The 18,255-nt window shown below is 48.2% G+C and overlaps 1 protein-coding gene across 3 annotated transcripts in view; it reads right to left on the bottom strand.

Moving 5' to 3' along the window:
• Window positions 1-2,993: 2,993 nt before the first annotated feature.
• TBCE (tubulin folding cofactor E) overlaps window positions 2,994-18,255 on the bottom strand; it is a 359,490-nt gene continuing 344,228 nt past the window's right edge. For all 3 annotated transcript variants that reach the window (XM_069769489.1, XM_069769491.1, XM_069769490.1), the window contains one exon: window positions 2,994-3,288. In XM_069769489.1, coding sequence (XP_069625590.1) covers window positions 3,196-3,288 — 93 coding nt within the window. In that variant the 3' untranslated portion in view covers window positions 2,994-3,195. The remainder of the gene's footprint in view (window positions 3,289-18,255) is intronic.

The raw sequence follows: 18,255 nt of genomic DNA, 5'->3' as shown, positions 1-18,255 counted from the left end.
GTGCCGTGAGACCGAGGCAACATCCTACTGAGGCGCGTAGCCGGAACTCCGCGGGAGTAACTGACTCTAGGCCTTACTTCGAACTCCGCAGGACAGTTAATTATAGGTTGGCTGTCTACCTTAAATTTCCTAAGAAGACATAGGGGGCAACAGTGGCAGAGGGGCGTCTCTAGGGTCCCGGAAGACCTCCAGGCCTTCCCGTCATACGGGTGCGTCCTAGCCAAAACATACTGGGGGACGAGAAACTAGCAACATCTGGAACTAAAGAAAGAGAGAGAGCTGTAGAGAACGAACGAACGAGAACAGCAGTTGTGAGGACTATTCCGAATGCTCAGCAGGGTAGGACTACAACACACAGGCGCTAGTGGTAGGCAACTATTTCCATCTGCGAAGGAAACTCTGGAAGTGCCCATCGGACCGGCCGGTCTCAGATAGCCCTGTTAAACGTACTCTGGATTGAGGATCCTGAAGTCTACAGTAAAGAGGTAAAGAGACTGCAACCTTGTGTCCTCATTATTTACTGCACCTCACACCATCACCATCCACCTTACTGGGAAGCCCTGGGGACATACTTCACCTGTGGGAAGGTATACCATTCAGCTGCCATTCCATCACCCCAGCGGACCCCACAGCAGCGCCGGTCACCCTGACCGAACACCACAGGTGGCATCACGAACCCCTGACAAACTGCACCACCTTTATTGGACGCCCCTTAGCAGGGTCGCGGACCGGATCTAGCCACCGTGACAGCCTCAGAACCGAACCAGAGAGGCCCGGTACCGAGAACTCGTGGCCCTGTGTCTGGGGGCGCTCCAAATGTCCCAGCCTGCCAGTTCGTCCTTGGTTCTACTGGACAGACCCTCCCAGAAGGTGGCCTCCAATGCCTCGTCATTCCAGGACAGCTCGGAGGAAAGGGTGTGGAACCGAACAGCATACTGAGCCACTGTGAGATCCTCCTGACGAAGACCGAGAAGAGAAAAAGCTGTATAAGTAGTACGGCCTGGTTCGTCGAAGGTCCTGCGGAAGGCCCCAAAGAAGGACTGGAGATCGTTAACTAGCGGATCCTCTCTCTCCCACAAAGGGTTCAGCCACGCGAAAACCTCTCCTGTGAGAGGAGACATCATGAAGGCTACCTTAGCCCAATCGGAAGCAAACAGATGGCCCAACAGTTCAAAGTGCAGCGTGCACTGATTAATGAACCCCCGACACTGTGCAGGATCATCATCGAACCGGGTGGGAGCCACCAGACAAGGTCCTTTGCCAGAGACGTAGTCGGGTGTCTGGAGGTCAGCAGCTGAGAAGGTCACAGCTTGAGCAGAGGCAGACTAAATAGTAGATGTTGCAAAGTCTATGCGGGTAGACGAGTTCCGCAGATACGTCTTAATCTTCTCCTGCTGGTCTCTCAGGTGGGTGACTTCCTGAAATAGCTCTGCGGCCGGAGGTAGTTGGGAGCCAGCGGGTTCCATGGCCTGAGCAATCTGTAGCTTCTCTCAGCTCTGCTATTTTGCAACAATATGGCAATCCTGAAGCAGAGAGGAACCTGCAGTTGTGTCCAGGTATAATCACACACAGCTCTACAGTGAGATCAGGAGAGCAGAGAGCGGCCATTACACATCACACTGGTAATTCTTCTTCATGTAAAATAATCTCTGTAGGCAGAGTAATCTTCCAGGCAACGTCCTCCCCATAGCCTGGAAGAGTTCATTTATATAAAGTGATAAAATGTGATCAAATATATGAGGCATACAGAATGACATTTTTCAGCATTGCATAACCTGTATGTTCATTATTAATAGTTTAGGTAGGTCAAAAGTCGTACAAATGTAAAATTTGAAAATTGCACATTTTTCTAAATTTGTCACATTTTTGATATTTTTATAAATAAACCCAAATCATATTGGCCCAAATTAAATGCTAACCCAAAACACAAAGTGTCATGAAAAAAAAACAACAAATCTTCGAATCACTGAGATAAGCAGTAGCATCCCTGAGTTATTACCACTTAAACAGGCACTGGTCAGATTTGAAAAAAAAATATTCTGGTCAGGAACGTGAAAACTAGCTTAGGTGTGAAGGGGTTAACTTTAAGTTCAGCTTTTAATAAGATGGCAAAAAACGGAATCTGCAGAAGTACAGCATTCTTTACTCTTCATAAAGATGTCATTTTATTGCTATGTTCAGATGGCATATCTGAGGTGTGGAGCAGATAAGTGTTTGGATTCAGCATATATATTTTTTATTCATTGGATTTATTGGGTAATGAAACAACATGGTTAAAGATCCTGTCCAAGAAAAATAAGTGTTTGTCCCACCTATGCAGGCCAGAGTCATCCTACAAACACCAAGCAACATCATGATTCCTGGATCTCAGAGGAACAAACTAAAACAGTCAAATGGACTCAGGTACAAGACAATATAAAACTGAGGGCCGGATCTGTTAATCCAATGATAAAAAAAAACCACTCTGTAATATCATTGGGGAACATAGCACTTTGGGACATCCTAAAGCCAGAGAGTGGTGACAAAAATAGCAAGAAAAGTCTGCCATTAGATCTGCTTTTGCACACTGCAGCTTGAGGTACCTTGCATCCTAGGTTGGCATCGGAACACGGCATGGAGTGAACCTAGTAGTACCTGGTGGCAGCCTCTCAGATATGTAACAGCAATGGTAGATTTGGAGGATGGCAGACCATTGAGATCCCATTCAGGTATCATAAACAAAAATTCAGACTCCTAGAAGTACTTATTTGGGACACTAGACTAAACAGATTTATTTTTTTAAAATTTTTTAGTGACAAAGCCTATATCAATGCTGCTGCATCCCCCAAAGATTACATAATTATAGCCACTATTTCTCAAAATAGTAAAGGTGCACTATTTCCAAAAAGTCATGAACTGTTAAATAATGATCAAGTAGATAATGAAAGTAGTGTATGAAATACACAAATAATACAATGTAGTGCACAAAATAAGCAAATACAAATACTACTACACATTTTTACATTTAAGTTTATTTTTAAAATATTGAATATCCCTAAAATACATGTGGGAAAATAAGTTCTATTACAGCTCATTAGGCAAAAACGAAGATCGCTGGATGAAAGCTACAGGTTGCCGGAGCACAAAAATCTTTTTCGAAAACATTTTGCTATTGAGGAGTTTCACTGTTACCAATAATTATATTCCATCCTTGTTTTACCATCTGACCAAGACACAATCTCCATTTTCCATAGAGTAAAACTGAAGAGGTTTTAGGTCATTCTCTAGTTGAATTTCTTTGCCTTCCATCTGTCAATAAAATTAAAACAAGAGAGAAAAATACTGAAAATTCATTCTCACAATGCTGTCAAAATGTATGGGGCATTGGGGCAAACCTGCTAAGCTGTGGCCACATCAACTGTGATCTATATATGCCTCCTTTCATGTGCAGTTCATAGCTGTGGGGGGAGTAAGCGCCATATTTTTCAATAATACTTATAAAGATATCTTTCTATGCCCAAGGTATGCAACATTTCAGTTCTAACACTTAGGGTATGTGCACACGTTGCGGATTTTGCTGCAGATCCACAGCAGATTGGCCGCTGTGGATTCGCAGCAGTTTTCCATGCGTTGTACAGTACCATGTAAACGTATGGAAAACAAAATCCACAGTGCCCATGGTACGGAAAATACCGCACGGATACGCTGCGGTTTATTTTCCGCAACACGTCAATTCTTTGTGTGGATTCTGCAGCGGTTTACATCTGCTCCTCAATAGGAATCCACAGGTGTAAAACCGCAGGTGGAATCCGCAGTAAATCCACAGATAAAACGCAGCACGTTTTACCTGCAGATTTTGCAAAAACGGTGTGGAAAAATCCACACACGAATCCACAACGTATGCACTTAGCCTTAGGCTGTGTGCACACGGTACATTTTTGCGGCACGGAATTGGTCCAAAAACACTACAGATTCCTTATGGCAGCAAAGTCAATGAGAATCCTGAAGTGTTGTGTACATGATCAGTATTTTTCCTTTCTGGATTTTCCATTCAGCATGTCAATCCTTTGTGCATTTTTTACCCATTGAATGCACAGGGAAAAAAAGCATGAAAAAATGGACCAAAAACGCTGCGGTTTTTGCTGTCAAGAGATGCGGTAACTTTGCAGAAATTTCTGCAAGCAAATACTCAATGTGTGCACATACCCTTAGGCTAAGGTTCAGTATTTGATCAGTTTTTTATTTAAGTATTTGTAAGCCAAAACCATGAATGGGTGAAAATGCAGAAGTGGTGACGTGTTTCTATTATACTTTTCCTCTGACTGTCCCACTCCTGGTTTTGACTTACACATACTGAGGTAAAAACCGCACCAAATACTCACTGCGTGCATATAGCCTAAGTCTTTCATCCATTGAGAAAGGCTCAGTGTGAGAATTGAAACGTTGCATAACTTGGGGCATGGAATAAATATCTTTCTAGGCTTTAGTTAAGGACATGCTACCTCCATTTTTGCTACTTGTGTTTTGAGAACTTATTGCTAATGGACCCAGGGGTTTACTGCAACCACATTGGTGGAGGATGTAGCTTTGTTTTTTTCTCTTACAAAATATCATCTTTGAGGGACACAGGAGCAATGAGTTATATGCTGCCACCTGGAGACCGACACTAAGAATACATCTTAAAATGAAAAAGCTGACCCCTCCCCAAAAGTCTACACCAGATAGCCAAACCACCCAGCTATTTAGTATAAAAACCTTAGTAGGAGCAAAATTAAGGATCGCCAAAACAAGAGAAGGTGCTGTGCCCTCTCCCCCAATGAAGGCTACGATAAAAAGATTTTAGGGTGAGTATTAAAAATCTTCGCTTCTCATACATTTTTTTGGGGGGACACAGGACCAAATTACTAAAGCAGCCCCCGGGGTGGAAAAACTAATACCAGTAATGCAGAAGGAAGAATAGCAATCAGGGATTGAAGTTCAGGTTCTGGTACGTGCCCCAGACTTTTTAGAAAGTTTGGTTTCGGTACCAGAACAGTACCTAAACTTTAACCAGAAACTGAACCCTATTAAAAATAATGGATAAGAAAATAAAATAAATTCTCTCTGCGCACAGGACTACAGCAGAAAGTCCGTGTTCAGCCTTCAGGCCCAAACAGTGACAGTCCAGTATGCGCGCAGAACATTTAAGTTTGGGGTTGCCCATTGAAATCTCTCAGGTTACTACTCGAGCAACTGCCGCTTTTAGCACCCTTCTGCTAAAACTTGCAGCCATAGATGTAAAAATTAGAGAGCCGCAAATATGTGGACTGAAGACTAAAGTAGAGGCCCTATAGAATAGAAGAATAGATGCTTGGAGAATTCTGACCCAGAAGCCTCTATAATGTGGAGAGTGAGCTGTGCCCTGGAAGGAGCACCCTAGCTTAGCCCTAGGGAGTGCTGCTGATAGGTCTTCATTTATGGAAAACGGGCATTATAAATGAAATGTAGAAACATAATGTCCAATCCTAGTAAGACCTATCTTATCAGAAAGACCCTAAGCTTTCTGAACTGCAGACATAACAGTCCTGTTGATAAACTACCATATTTTTTGCTTTGTAAGACGTACTTTATTTCCCCCAAATTTGGGGGGGAAATGGGGGTGCGTCTTACAAATCGGATATACCGCTTACCGTTACAGGCAGGGATGAGGGGGTGTCCGCCGCTGCCGAAGTTGTCCGCTGCTGCCCAGTGTGATGCTGGAGTCTCCAGTGCTGCGGGGGGCTCTGGCAACATTTTGTGAAAGGCCAGAGCCCCCCGACAGTTCATCCATGCTTTCCTGTGCGACGGACTCCGGGAAAATGGCCACCGGAATCTCGGGAGATGAGATTTCAGCGCTGAGATCTCATCTCTTGAGATCTTGGTCCCAAGATCTCCATCTGAGCATGTGCCGGCGGCCATTTTCCCGAAGTCCACTGCACAGGAAAGCATGGACAAACTGCCGGGGGGGCTCTGGCCTTTAACAAAATGTTGGCAGAGCCCCCCGCCACACCGTAGACACCCCGCAGCACCGGACACCCCCCCCCCGCAGCACCAGAGACACCCCCGCAGCACAGGACACCTGCACAACTCCCAGTCTGCATCAACGATCCACTCCTGCCTCCTCCAGCAGCGACCCTGGGACCCTGATCCACCGCAGCCACAACCCCCGGTAAGCAATAAGACGCATGGATTTTAAGAAGCACCACCAATTTATTAAAAAAAGTTTTCCTATTTTTCTCCTCAAAATTTGGGGTGCGTCTTATATTCCAGAGCATCTTACAAAGCGAAAAATATGGTAATTAAATTGGGTAGAAGAGGAGGCTGCTGAGAAAAGTCTCTCTCTGGGTGTGTCCGGGGGCATATCCAACGAAAAACAGGAATTGTGGACTCAATCTGATGATTCCTAAGATTAGCAGACATTCAAAAATTTCAGTCAAAACTGGAGTAGAATAATCCGATCATATTGAAATGGAAGGAGTATCATACCACTGCAAATCTATCAAGACGGCCGTCCCTCTAAACTTTCATCTCAAACAAGGAGAAGACTGATCATAGATGCAGCCAAGAGGCCCATGATCACTCTGGATGAACTGCAGAGATCTACAGCTGAGGTGGGACAGTCTGTCCATAGTACAACAATCAGTCGTACACTGCACAAATCTGGCCTTTAGGAAAGAGTGGCAAGAAGAAAGTCATTTCTCAAAGATATCCATAAAAAGTGTTGTTTAAAGTTTGCAACAAGCCACCAGGGAGACACACCAAACATGTGGAAGAAGGTGCTGACAGAATTGCAGGAGTGTCAATACTTTTGGCCATGACTGTAGATAGATCACTTCTGCAAGGCGCCACCTTAGCTCTATGAGAGTTAGTCCAAGTAGCATCCGGGCTGCAATTTCATCTGTGGTATATGACCAGCTGTGAGGTCTTATCTTGAGGGTGACTCTTTTCAGGTGGTCAGAGTAATATCTAGGTTGCATGGTCCTTTGGGGGATTCGCCCAGCTTTGAGGTCTCAGCTGGTGGGTCTGGCTCACTCTGGGAGGGGGCAAGAATAGCATCTGGCTGCGTGCACACGTTCTAGATTTTTCTCACGTTTTTTTGCTATAAAAACGCGATAAAAACGCTTAAAATACCCATACATATGCATCCCATCATTTAGAATGCATTCTGCAATTTTTGTGCATGTTGCGTTTTTTTTTCAGCTAAAAAAACGCATCGCGGGAAAAAAAAAGCAGCATGTTCATTAATTTTGCAGATTTTTTGTGGATTTCCCACTATATTACTGCATCCCAGAGTCTCCGGAATAAACGCAAAAAATCCACAAAAAAACCCGCGAGAAATACGCGAAAAATCCGCATGCGGATTTCTTGCAGAAAATGTCCAGTTTTGTTCAGGAAATTTCTGCAAGAAATCCTGACGTGTGCACATAGCCTCTGGGTTTCAGAGTAACCTTGAGGATTCGCCCAGTTGAGAATGTCTCAGATGGTTGGTCTGACTCAGAGGTAGCCAGAGTAGCATCGAGGTTGCAGGATACTCTGCTGACTTCGCCTGGATGTATGACCTGAGTAGTTGGGTCTGACTCACTCTGGGAGGTGGTCAGAGAAGAAATGGTTAGTTGCTTCACAATTGTAACCAAGGACAATGACACCTTGGGAAACTCTACACCTGACTGAGGCTGTGCTATGGCACAATTAGGAGGGGGCGTTCATGACGTGGGCGGCTCCAAAGTGGACATGTAAATCACCACAGATTAAACCGATAGAAACTTGCGCTTATATAAGGGTAACCAGTAAAGGCAGGTAAATACTATTTTTAATAGGTTGGGACTTGGTAGTAGCAGTTGAGCTGCTCAGCCACCTAGCAGACCAACAGCATAGCTGGTTTTGGGGGGTAACTTCCCAAAACTGCTGTGGCAGCATGAGGTGAGGCTTGATGGCAGCCTGCAAAAGCCAAACTGAGGCAGAGTGGCAGCATGGTGAGGCCGGACTGTGGGATAGTGAAGTTGTATGACTACCTGCCTGGGAAGGCCAGACAGTGTCAGCAAATAGGCCATAATGGTGCTTGCAGATCTGCTGAATGGCGACTACAGAGATGCCAGCGACGAGGTGCCCCTAAAAGTCAGCAAGTGTCTTTGAAAGTGGTATGAAGGGTTAGAGCCTCAAACAGGCAGGAGCTTGACGGCCACCCTGATTGGCTGGCAGGCGGGTCAATGCTTGATGGCTTGCCGGGAGACAGCTAGGAAGCAGGAAAGCTGGAAACTCAATTAGGTCCACAATCCTGAAGGAAACCCCAATAATGCTCCAACAAACCTAGGGAACACCCCAGAGTGGAAAGGAATCACCCCCCTCCACCCCCAGTCATAGGGACTTAACGGACCTACTGAAGATCCAGAAGAGAGATGCAGGGAGACATACGACTCGTGGTGCAGCCACCCAGACTCGTGTCAGAATGCTGCAGACATGCTGAAGCTGCCGCAGGTGGGCCAGCGAAACGCCGGACGCCAGCAAATGACATAATTACCGTATATACTCGTGTATAAACCAAGTATTTCAGCACATTTTTTTGTGCTGAGAACACCCCCTTCGACTTATACACGAGTCACGGTACAGAAAGCCGGCAGGGGATGGGGGAGGCGGAGCAGCGGGTGCCAGGAGCCGGCGCACACATCATACTCACCTACTTGCGCGCCCTTGGTGCTGGCACTGCATCTCACTACGGCCGACGATGCTTGCCTGCAGCTCTTCCTATGCTCAGCGGTCACGTGATACCGCTCACTAAGGTGATGAATATGGACGTGTCTCCACTCCCATAGCCGTGGAGCGCATATTAATCACCTTAATGAGCGGTACCAAGTGACCGCCGAGAACACAAAGAGCTGCAGGCAGGCACCGGCAGCCGGAACAAGCTGCAGTGCCAGCACCCAGGGCGTGCAGGTAGGTGAGTATGATGCTTTGGTGTTTTTTTCAATAAGAAACAGCACACAGGGATAGGGAATAAAGAGGAATGCATCCATGGACAGAACGGGGGAGGCATGCAGACAGGAGCAGGGACGGGGAAGCATTCATAGCAGGACAGGGAAGGGGGAGGCATGCATACAGGGAGAGAACGGGGGAGGCATGCAGACAGGGGAAGGGAGGCATTCATACCAGGACAGGGAAGAGTGAGGCATGCATACAATGACAGGGACAGGGGAGGCTTGCAGACAGGGACAGTGTAACGGTTGACATAATGCTGTCAACAATATGTCACGGATCCCAACACTATGTCAGGGATCGCAGGGAAGATACCTGTATCGCCCCCACCACTCACATCAATTTGTCACAAACCGGGGTGGTTTGGTTGTGCCTGGTTCCTTATGAAGGGTATGTATATATATATCCCACTTCCAGATTGGAACTTGCAGGTCTCTGGCGCCCCTCTTACCCTCAGGTCAGACTAGGTACTGCAGCTTTGGTAATTAATCGCCAGAAAGGCTGCATGCTATGAACTGGCTATTGGGCACGCTGCAGCAAGGGCCTTATAACTACTCCCACACAGACGGGAACAATAATTATCAACGCCGCCGTCGCTACAAAGATTCCCAATCGCACAGAACAAAGTATGCTGCCACCAGCTCCAATTCCACAAGGGTTAATGGGTCCGGAGCAAACCCAAATCAGTAGCGTAATTCACTTCAGAGGATGCACAGTTCGTTTATAGAGCAGAGAGAGACAAGCTAGTAAATTATATAGTTTACTCCATAAAAAGGTAGGCAGTGTTTACAAAGTGTGAAATATATCATAAAGAAGACAAATTCATGTGTACATTACAGATTACAAATAAAAAAAGGATTAACATTGAAAAGAGAACTTATAGGTGGTTATCTCATGGCATCATCGTGCAGCCGTGTGCTGGGGGGAAGGGTGAGCATATATCCAGATGCATAACACCCCTCTATATAGCAGCTAGACCCCCCGGACAAAAAGATACTGCAAACTGCTGTCCCACTAAGTTATCTCACAGCCCAAAACCCAGGCACTCACCCTATGTTGACTGACATCACTTAGGGGCTGATGCCTCCCCCTTTACTTAGAATATGCATATCTCGCTGTATGAACCTCGTATAATAAATACCTCAGGAACACGAGGTGCACACCACGTCGGGGCAATTCTTTTAAGTGTAAATACGGATTAATTACATGGCCAGCTTACGAAGAAATCCACTCTTTACAATCGTTGTGCTTAGCTTCCAGCGGTTTCAGTGAGTGATAGATCTATAGAGGGACATCAGGAATAAGTACTTTTAGGGAGATGTCTGCTTTTAGCAGCTAAAAGCAATAAAAATTATTTTGGGAGGGAGAAATGAAGGCTTTAGGATTCACACACACACAAGTAGGCAGAGTGAGCAGAGGGGGGTCAGGATGGCCAGCAGTGTGTGTCGGCTCAGCTTTAAGGGACTTAGCAGAGTGATAATACACAAATACCTCATGTTCCTGACAGACAGGGATGGGGAGGCATTCATACCAGGACAGGGAAGGAAAGAGGCATGCATACAATGACAGGGACAGGGGAGGCATACAGACAGGGACTGGGATGGGTAGGCATTCATACCAGGACAGCGACGGGGGGAGACACACATAGCAGGACAGGGATGAGGGGTGTCACGGATCCCACCGTGCTGCCACCAATATCTCACGGATCCCAACAATGTCAGGGATCCTGGGGAGGATACCTTTATCGTCCCCATTACTCACATCAATTTGTTGCGAATCGGGGTTGTTTGGTTGCCCCTTGTTCCTTCTGAAGGGGATTTATCTATATCCCACTTCCCAGTTCCAGTTTGGAACTTGCATGTTGGAAGTTCCGGAATTTTCTACGGTAAACCTCAGGTGTAAGCTGGAATTAGGCTATCATGGCCTGCTTGATGGCCTCATAGTCACCATCTTGTTCTTGAGGGAGAGCAGCAAACGCCTCCAGAGCTTTGCCTCTTCGCCTTGAGGTCAAGTATCGGGCCCATTGGTCCCTAAGCAGCCGCTACTGTCTGCAGGCTTTCTCAAATGCCTGCAGAAGTGTCCAAGTCCCCGTCCATTTCCATCCAGGAAAGTCCTCTGGCCGGGGCTTAGGGGTTTGAGCATTGTTGGGCTCACTGCTGGACTGGGACGACTCCGGAACCTGGAGTAGAGCTAACTTCAGCTGGTGCTCATGCACCGCTTGCCGCTCGGCTCTCTCCGCCTCAGCTCGGCTTGGGCCTCCTGCCGGTGTTGCTGGATCAGCTGCAGATGTCCCTGTCAGGAACATGAGGTATTTGATTGTGTATTATCACGCACACTGAGCTCTGCTAAGTCCCTTAAAGCTGAACTGACACAAGCTGCGGGCCATCCCGACCCCCCTCTTTTCACTTTGCCTGCTTGTGTGTGTGAGTCCTAAACCCCTCATTTCCCCTTCCCAAAATAATTTTTATTGCTTTTAGCTGCAAATCGCAGACATCTCCCTAAAACTACTCATTCCCCCTCCCATCGAATTCCAGACTAAACTGGTGTAGAAGCCCTGAGTTCCTTTGTTCTATTAACGTGATGTATATGGGGACCGACCCGGGCTAGAAATATAGGAATTACATATTCCGGATGTCCCTCGTTAGATCTATCACTCGCTGAAACCGCTAGAAGCTAAGCACAACAAGTACAAAGAGTGGATTTCTTGGTAAGCTGGTCATGTAATTAATCTGTATTTACTCTTAAAAGAATCGCCCCGATGTGGTGCCCGTTGTGATCCTGGGGTATTTATTATACGAGGTTCATACAGCGAGATATGTATAAAAATAGTTTTCATATTCTAAGTAAAGAGGGAAGCATCAGCCCATAAGTGATGTCACCACAGGGGAAGTGCCTGGGTTTTGAGCTGTGATATAACTTAGTGGGACAGCAGTTTGCAGTGTCTTTTGTCCAGGGGGGTCTAGCTGTGATAGAGAGGGGTGTTATGCATCTGGATATATGCTCACCCTTCCCCCCAGCACACAGCTACCATGATGATGCCATGAGATAATGAGCTGTAAGTCCTCTTTTCAATTTTAATCCTTTTTTATTTGTAATCTGTAATGTACACATGATTTTGTATTCTTTATAATATCTTTTAAACTTTGTAAACACTGACTATCTTTTTATGGAGTAAAATATATAATTTACTAGCTTGTCTCTCTCTGCTCTATAAATGAACTGTCGCTTCCTCTGAAGTGAATTACGCTATTGATTTGGGTTGTATCCGGACCCGTTAACCCTTGTGGAATCGGAGCTGGTGGCAGCATATTTTGCTCTGTGCGATTGGGTATCTTTGTAGCGACGGCAGCGTTGATAATTATTGTTCCTGCCTGTGTGGGAGTAGTTATAATGTCCTCGCTCTGCAGCGTGCCCAATAGCTAGTACATAGCAGGCAGCCTTTCTGGCGACTAATTACCCTAGGGGCAGAGCCTAGTCTGACCTGAGGGTAAGGGGGACACCAGAGAGCTGCAAGTTCCAAACCGGTGCTGGAAATGGGATATAGATAAATCCCCTTCAGAAGGAACCAGGGGCAACCAAACCACCCCGGTTTGTTACAAATTGGTGTGAGTAGTGGGGACGATAAAGGTATCCTCCCCGGGATCCCTGACATATGGTTGGGATCCGTAACATATTGCTGGCAGCAAGGTGTAAACCGTGACATATTAGTGGCAGTGGTGGGATAATAAAGCATTATTGATCTGGTTTGAGCAATCATTCCTTTCACTAAAAACTTGCACAGTTCTTGAGAGGACTCTGCGCAAAAAAGTTTGGGAGAACAAGTTCAGTGTTTACTAATCCTGAAATGATACCGTGTGTACTTGCAATTACCCCCACCCTTTCTCTTTGTTTTTCTATCCTAGCTTTTATTTGGCAACCATGGTTATTGTTATGATCCGGTGACCTTGGAGCAGCATGAAAACTTTCACTGGAGTAAGTGGTAACTATACTGACCGCAAATCCTGATCTTAACACCGCAACTAGAAGTAGCCATGGGATGTACCTAACAACCTAGATACCTCGTCACAGCCGGAGGTCTAAATACCCCTAAAATGGAAATAGGAATACTATCTTGCCTCAGAGCAGAACCCCAAAGGATAGGCAGCCCCCCACAAATATTGGCTGTGATAGGAGAGGAAAGACACACAGGCAGAAAAACAGGATTTAGCACAAGAGGCCACTCTAGCTAAAATAGGAAAGGATAGGACAGAGTTCTGTGCGGTCAATATTAAAACCCTTCCAAAAATATCCACAGCAGATTATACAAAAAATTCCTCCATCTAACTAAAGACGTGGAACGTATATCTGCAACTCCAGAGACTAATACACTCAGAGCAGAAATACAATAAAAAAACAAGCACACAGCTTGTGTGCCATGGAAAAAGAAACAGACACTTATCTTTGCTGAATTGACAGCTAAGCAGGAGAAGCCAGACAGAGATCCAACACTTCCCAAGAAACATTGACAACTGGCAAGGACTAATGAGTCCTGCAAACCTAAATACCCCTGTCAGAACTGCAATCAGCAGATATACCTGTCCAGGACTGCCGCCAAGGGACAACTGCATTACCACCTACAACCACCGGAGGGAGCCCAAAAGCAGAATTCACAACAGGTTATGCTGGTGAGAAACCTTTTAGAAGAAGCAGTCCAAGGACACTCTTATTGCCTTGTGCATGTAACAGCAGATTGACTTTGTGGGCAATAACAAAGACCAACTGGTCGCAGATCTGCTGCAATGGGAAACTGCTCCACACCGCTCTCAGACCCCAGTGGCCGCAGAAGCCAGCACAAGCGAAAATGGTGCTGCAGCAAATGTTAAACAACTGAACGCTGGCCCTACTTGCAACCAGGGCGGATTGGACCCAAACCTGCAGGCAACCATAGAACAACTCCCCGCCGACGACCGTGATGGAAGTCTGCAGATGATCCAGCAATACCACGAGAGCGCCGGGTGGAGGCGGAAAGAGCTGGGCTGGAGGCGGAGAGAGCCGAGAAGCAAGTGGTGCGGGTGCACCAGCTGGAGTTAGCCCGACTCCAGGTGCCGGGGTCGTCCCAGCCCAGAGGCGAGTCCAACAGTGCTCAGACCCCTAAACCCCGGCCAGAGCACTTCCTGTGATGGAAAATGACGGGGAATTGGACACTTTTCTGCGGGCCTTTGAGAAAGCCTGCAGACAGTGCCGGCTGCCTGGGGACCAATGGACCCGCTACCTGACCCCAGGACTAAGAGGCAAAGCTCTGGAGGCATTTGCTGCCCTCCCTCAAGAACAAGATGGTGACTATGAGGCCATCAAGCAGGCCCTGAAAACCAAGTACCAGCTTACACCTGAGGTTTACCGTAGTAAGTTCCGGAACCTCCAACGTGGCCAACACGACAACTACGGCAATGTGGTGCATGGACTCGGGGCCCAATTTTACCAGTGGACCAAAGGACTGTCAGTGACCACCTTTGCACAGCTGCAGGACCTGATGATCAAAGACCAGTTCTTACATCTTTGCCCAGCTGAGGTGCGACAGTTCATGATGGACAGAGAGCCCAAAGACGTGACTAAAGCAGCGCAGATTGCTGATGCCTATGAGGCCAACCGTAGATCGGAAGAGCGGAAGCCAGTCACCGCCAGCTGGAGAGGGGGTAAGCCTGCAACCAACGCCAGTACCCCTGCCAGCCAACACAACAGAGGCCCTGTCCTCGTTGCCAACAGCATCAGACCTTCGACCGACTTTCGCCAGTGTTTTTCCTGCAAGCGGACGGGTTAAATCAGCGCCCTGTGTCTAGAGAAGCAGAGTAAACCCCCCAGTCAAGGCTCCAGGGCCTAATGCAGCAGTTCTTTTGGTGGGTGGGGCAGTTGGGAGGGTGTGTGACAACGTGCAGCACATCACCGTGGAGGGCCATGTCGCTACAGGGCTCAAGGACACAGAGGCTGAACGAACCCTCATCCGACCCAAACTGGCGGCCCCTGAAGAGATCGTTCTGGGGGAAACCCTGACTGCCACCGGGATTGGGGGGCATCCGCTGTCCCCTGCCAATTGCCCAGGTGTATATAGATTGGGGTGCCAGGAGCGGGGTGAAGGAAGTGGGGCTGTCTGATAACTTGCCCACTGATGTTTTATTGCGGACTGATTTGGGGAGGATAGTTGCATACTATGTCCCTGACTCCCCTGCCCTTTCGAATGCCAATGATAGCAATGAGAACTTGCATGTGTTACCTGACAATGTTCTACCGGTTAATAATGTACTTGATAATGATTTTTCTGAAAATGCTGAGGGTAATACTGATGATGCGGATGATGAAAATATGCATGTTTTACCTGATAACCATTTGTTTCCTAGGAATGATGTGTTCACAGGTGCAGGAGTGCCCAGCCACGTCACTCTGTGGGGTTCGATGGCTGAGGAACCCCTAACAGGAGCAAGCGATGGTGCTCAGGGACATGGGGAGATGCATGGGAACCGTGAGGAAGGTGATGCCGTGCAACTGATCAGTGCCACCGAGGAAGGTAACTGCCCCATAAGTAGCACTGCTCCTGGAATGTTGGGGGTGGATGGGGAGGTAGCACCCATAGCAGCGCCGTCTGACGGGTCTGTGGAAATCCCCGGGGAGACAGCCTACTTAGCTGCTGTCACCCGCAGTCAGAGTGCCCAGAACCCATAATGTTCTGCCTTCTGGACCCGCCTCAGCCACAGGTGTGACTGAACCAGAGATGGACCCAGAGCAGGTTCCCAGAGGGTTCCCGTGGGGGAAGGGACCCAGACGTCGCTTCTGGCTGCCCCTAGCCAGACGTTCCAGGCCACTCTGCAGTCAGATGCAAGCCTGGAGAATTTGAGACACTTCGCCAAGACGCCCACCTCCATGACAAGGAGAGGGTGTCCTGGGAACGAGGGAGGTTGTACCGGGCGAAAGTACCCGGAAAATTGCAAAAGGAGTGGTTGAGGGAAAGACAGCTGGTTATCCCGCACCAATTCAGGGGTGAGTCGTTACGGATTGCACTTGAGATCCCACTCGCTGTACACTTGGGGATCAGCAAAACTAAGGTCCGGCTGTCTCAACACTATTGGCCCAAGATGGGGACGGATGTGACAAACTACTGCTGCTCCTGTATCACCTGTCAAAGAGTGGGGAAGGCGGGGCCTGCTCTTAAGGCTCCCCTGATCCTTTTGCCAGTGATAGAGGAGCCTTTCCAGAGAATCGCGGTGGACATTTTGGGCCCGCTGGCCATCCCCAACAGCTTTGTAAAGCAATACATCCTCACTGAGGTAGACTACGCTACCCGGTACCCAGAGGCAGTGGCTCTGTCCTCAACTAAAGCAGAAAAGTGGCAGATGCACTGTTGGCTATCTTTACACGGGATTTCCCAGAGAGATGCTTACTGATCAAGGGACCCAATTCATGTCTCGCCTAATGGAGGCTCTCTGTAAGAAAATGCAGGTGAAGCGTCTGGTATCGAGTGCGTATCACCCACAGACCAATGGTTTGTGAAAGTGATTCAATGGTTCCCTCAAACAGATGCTACGCATGCTGGTTGAGACTCAAGGGCGCGACTGGGAGCGGTACCTCCCACACCTGCTATTCGCTTACCGAGAGGTTCCGCAGGCCTCGACGGGGTTCTCCCCCTTCGAGCTCCTGTATGGCAGGCGAGTCCGGGGACCCCTTGGGTCGGTAAGGGAATCCTGGGAAGAGGAGCCGATCCCTTCTGAAGTGTCCATAGTGGAGTATTTCATGCGCTTCTGTGACAAGATGCAGACCTTGACGCAGTTGGTGCATGACAACATGACGCAGGCTCAGGCTGACCAGAAGCACTGGTATGACCAGATCGCCTGGGAGCGGACCTACCACGTGGGTCAAAAGGTGTGGGTGCTGATCCCCACACCAAAAGATAGGCTTCAGGCAGCCGGGGAAGGCCTGTACGTTGTCCACCAACAGCTCAACCCAGTCACCTACGTGGTCACGCTTGACCACGCTCGGGGTAGGCAAAAGGCCGTTCACGTCATCATGATGAAGGCTCATCACCAACGTGAACCTTACGTCCTGCCATTGTGCAGCCTGCCGGAAGACGGAGAGGAAGACCCCCTCCTGGACATGCTGGCCCTAGCCAAGGCTGGTGGGACCATTGAGGACGTGGAGGTAAGAGCCTTGTTAACCGAACCCCAGCGGTCACAGTTGCGGACCACCCTGGAACCCCTCCGGATTGCGTTTTCCTACCGACCTGGAAGGACGATGTTAGCAGTCCACGAGGTGGACACCAGGAATCATGCCCCACTACGGCGAACACCCTATCGGATCTCCGACGAGGTGCAGCAGGTTATGCACCAGGAGATCGATGAGATGTTACAGCTGGGGTGATTCAACGGTCCAAAAGCGCGTGGGCCTCACCTGTAGTTCTCATGTCAAAGAAGGATCGGACCACCCGCTTCTGCGTGGACTACAGTGAACTCATCGCCATCACAGCCCCTGACATGCACCCAATGCCACGCATCAAAGAGCTGCTTGAGAGGTTAGCTGGCGCCAAATATCTGACCAAAATGGATCTGAGTTGAGGATACTGGCAGCCTTTATCACACCCTTCGGACTGTAGGAGTCCACGATCATGGCCTTCGGCAAGAAAAATGTTCCTGCCACTTTCCAGAGGATGGTCAACCACCTGTTTCAGGGACTGGAGAATTACGCAGTGGCGTACTTGGATGACATCGCCATCTTCAGTTCCTCCTAGGACGAACACCTGCAGCACCTTGAGGAGGTCCTCAGGCGAATTCACCAAGCCGGTCTGACTATCAAGCCGAGAAAGTGCCAGTTGGCCATGAGAGAAGTCCACTACCTGGGGCACTGGGTAGGTGGGGAAGTCAATGCAGATGGGTTGTCCCACCAGGGTGAACCTGCTGAGGTGCACATGGAAAAGTACCGAGAGGTTCTTCCTCCGTAGCGAAGTCCAAAAGGGGAGATGTCAGGAACATGAGGTATTTGATTGTGCATTATCACACGCACTGAGCTCTGCTAAGTCCCTTAAAGCTGAGCTGACACACGCTGTGGGCCATCCCGACCCCCCTCTTCTCACTCTGCCTGCTTGTGTGTGTGAATCCTAAACCCCTCATTTCCCCTCCCAAAAGAATTTTTATTGCTTTTAGCTGCAAATAGCAGACATGTCCCTAAAACTACTCATTCCCCCTCCCATCGAGTACCAGCCAAAACTGGTGTAGAAGCCCTGCGTTCCTTTGCTCTATTAACGTGATATATGTGGGCACCGACCCGGGC

Source organism: Ranitomeya imitator, chromosome 5 (genome assembly GCF_032444005.1).
Source record: "Ranitomeya imitator isolate aRanImi1 chromosome 5, aRanImi1.pri, whole genome shotgun sequence".
Classification (NCBI taxonomy): domain Eukaryota; kingdom Metazoa; phylum Chordata; class Amphibia; order Anura; family Dendrobatidae; genus Ranitomeya; species Ranitomeya imitator.
The sequence above is the reverse complement of the archived record's forward strand: the minus strand, read 5'-3'. Positions and strand labels throughout refer to the sequence as shown.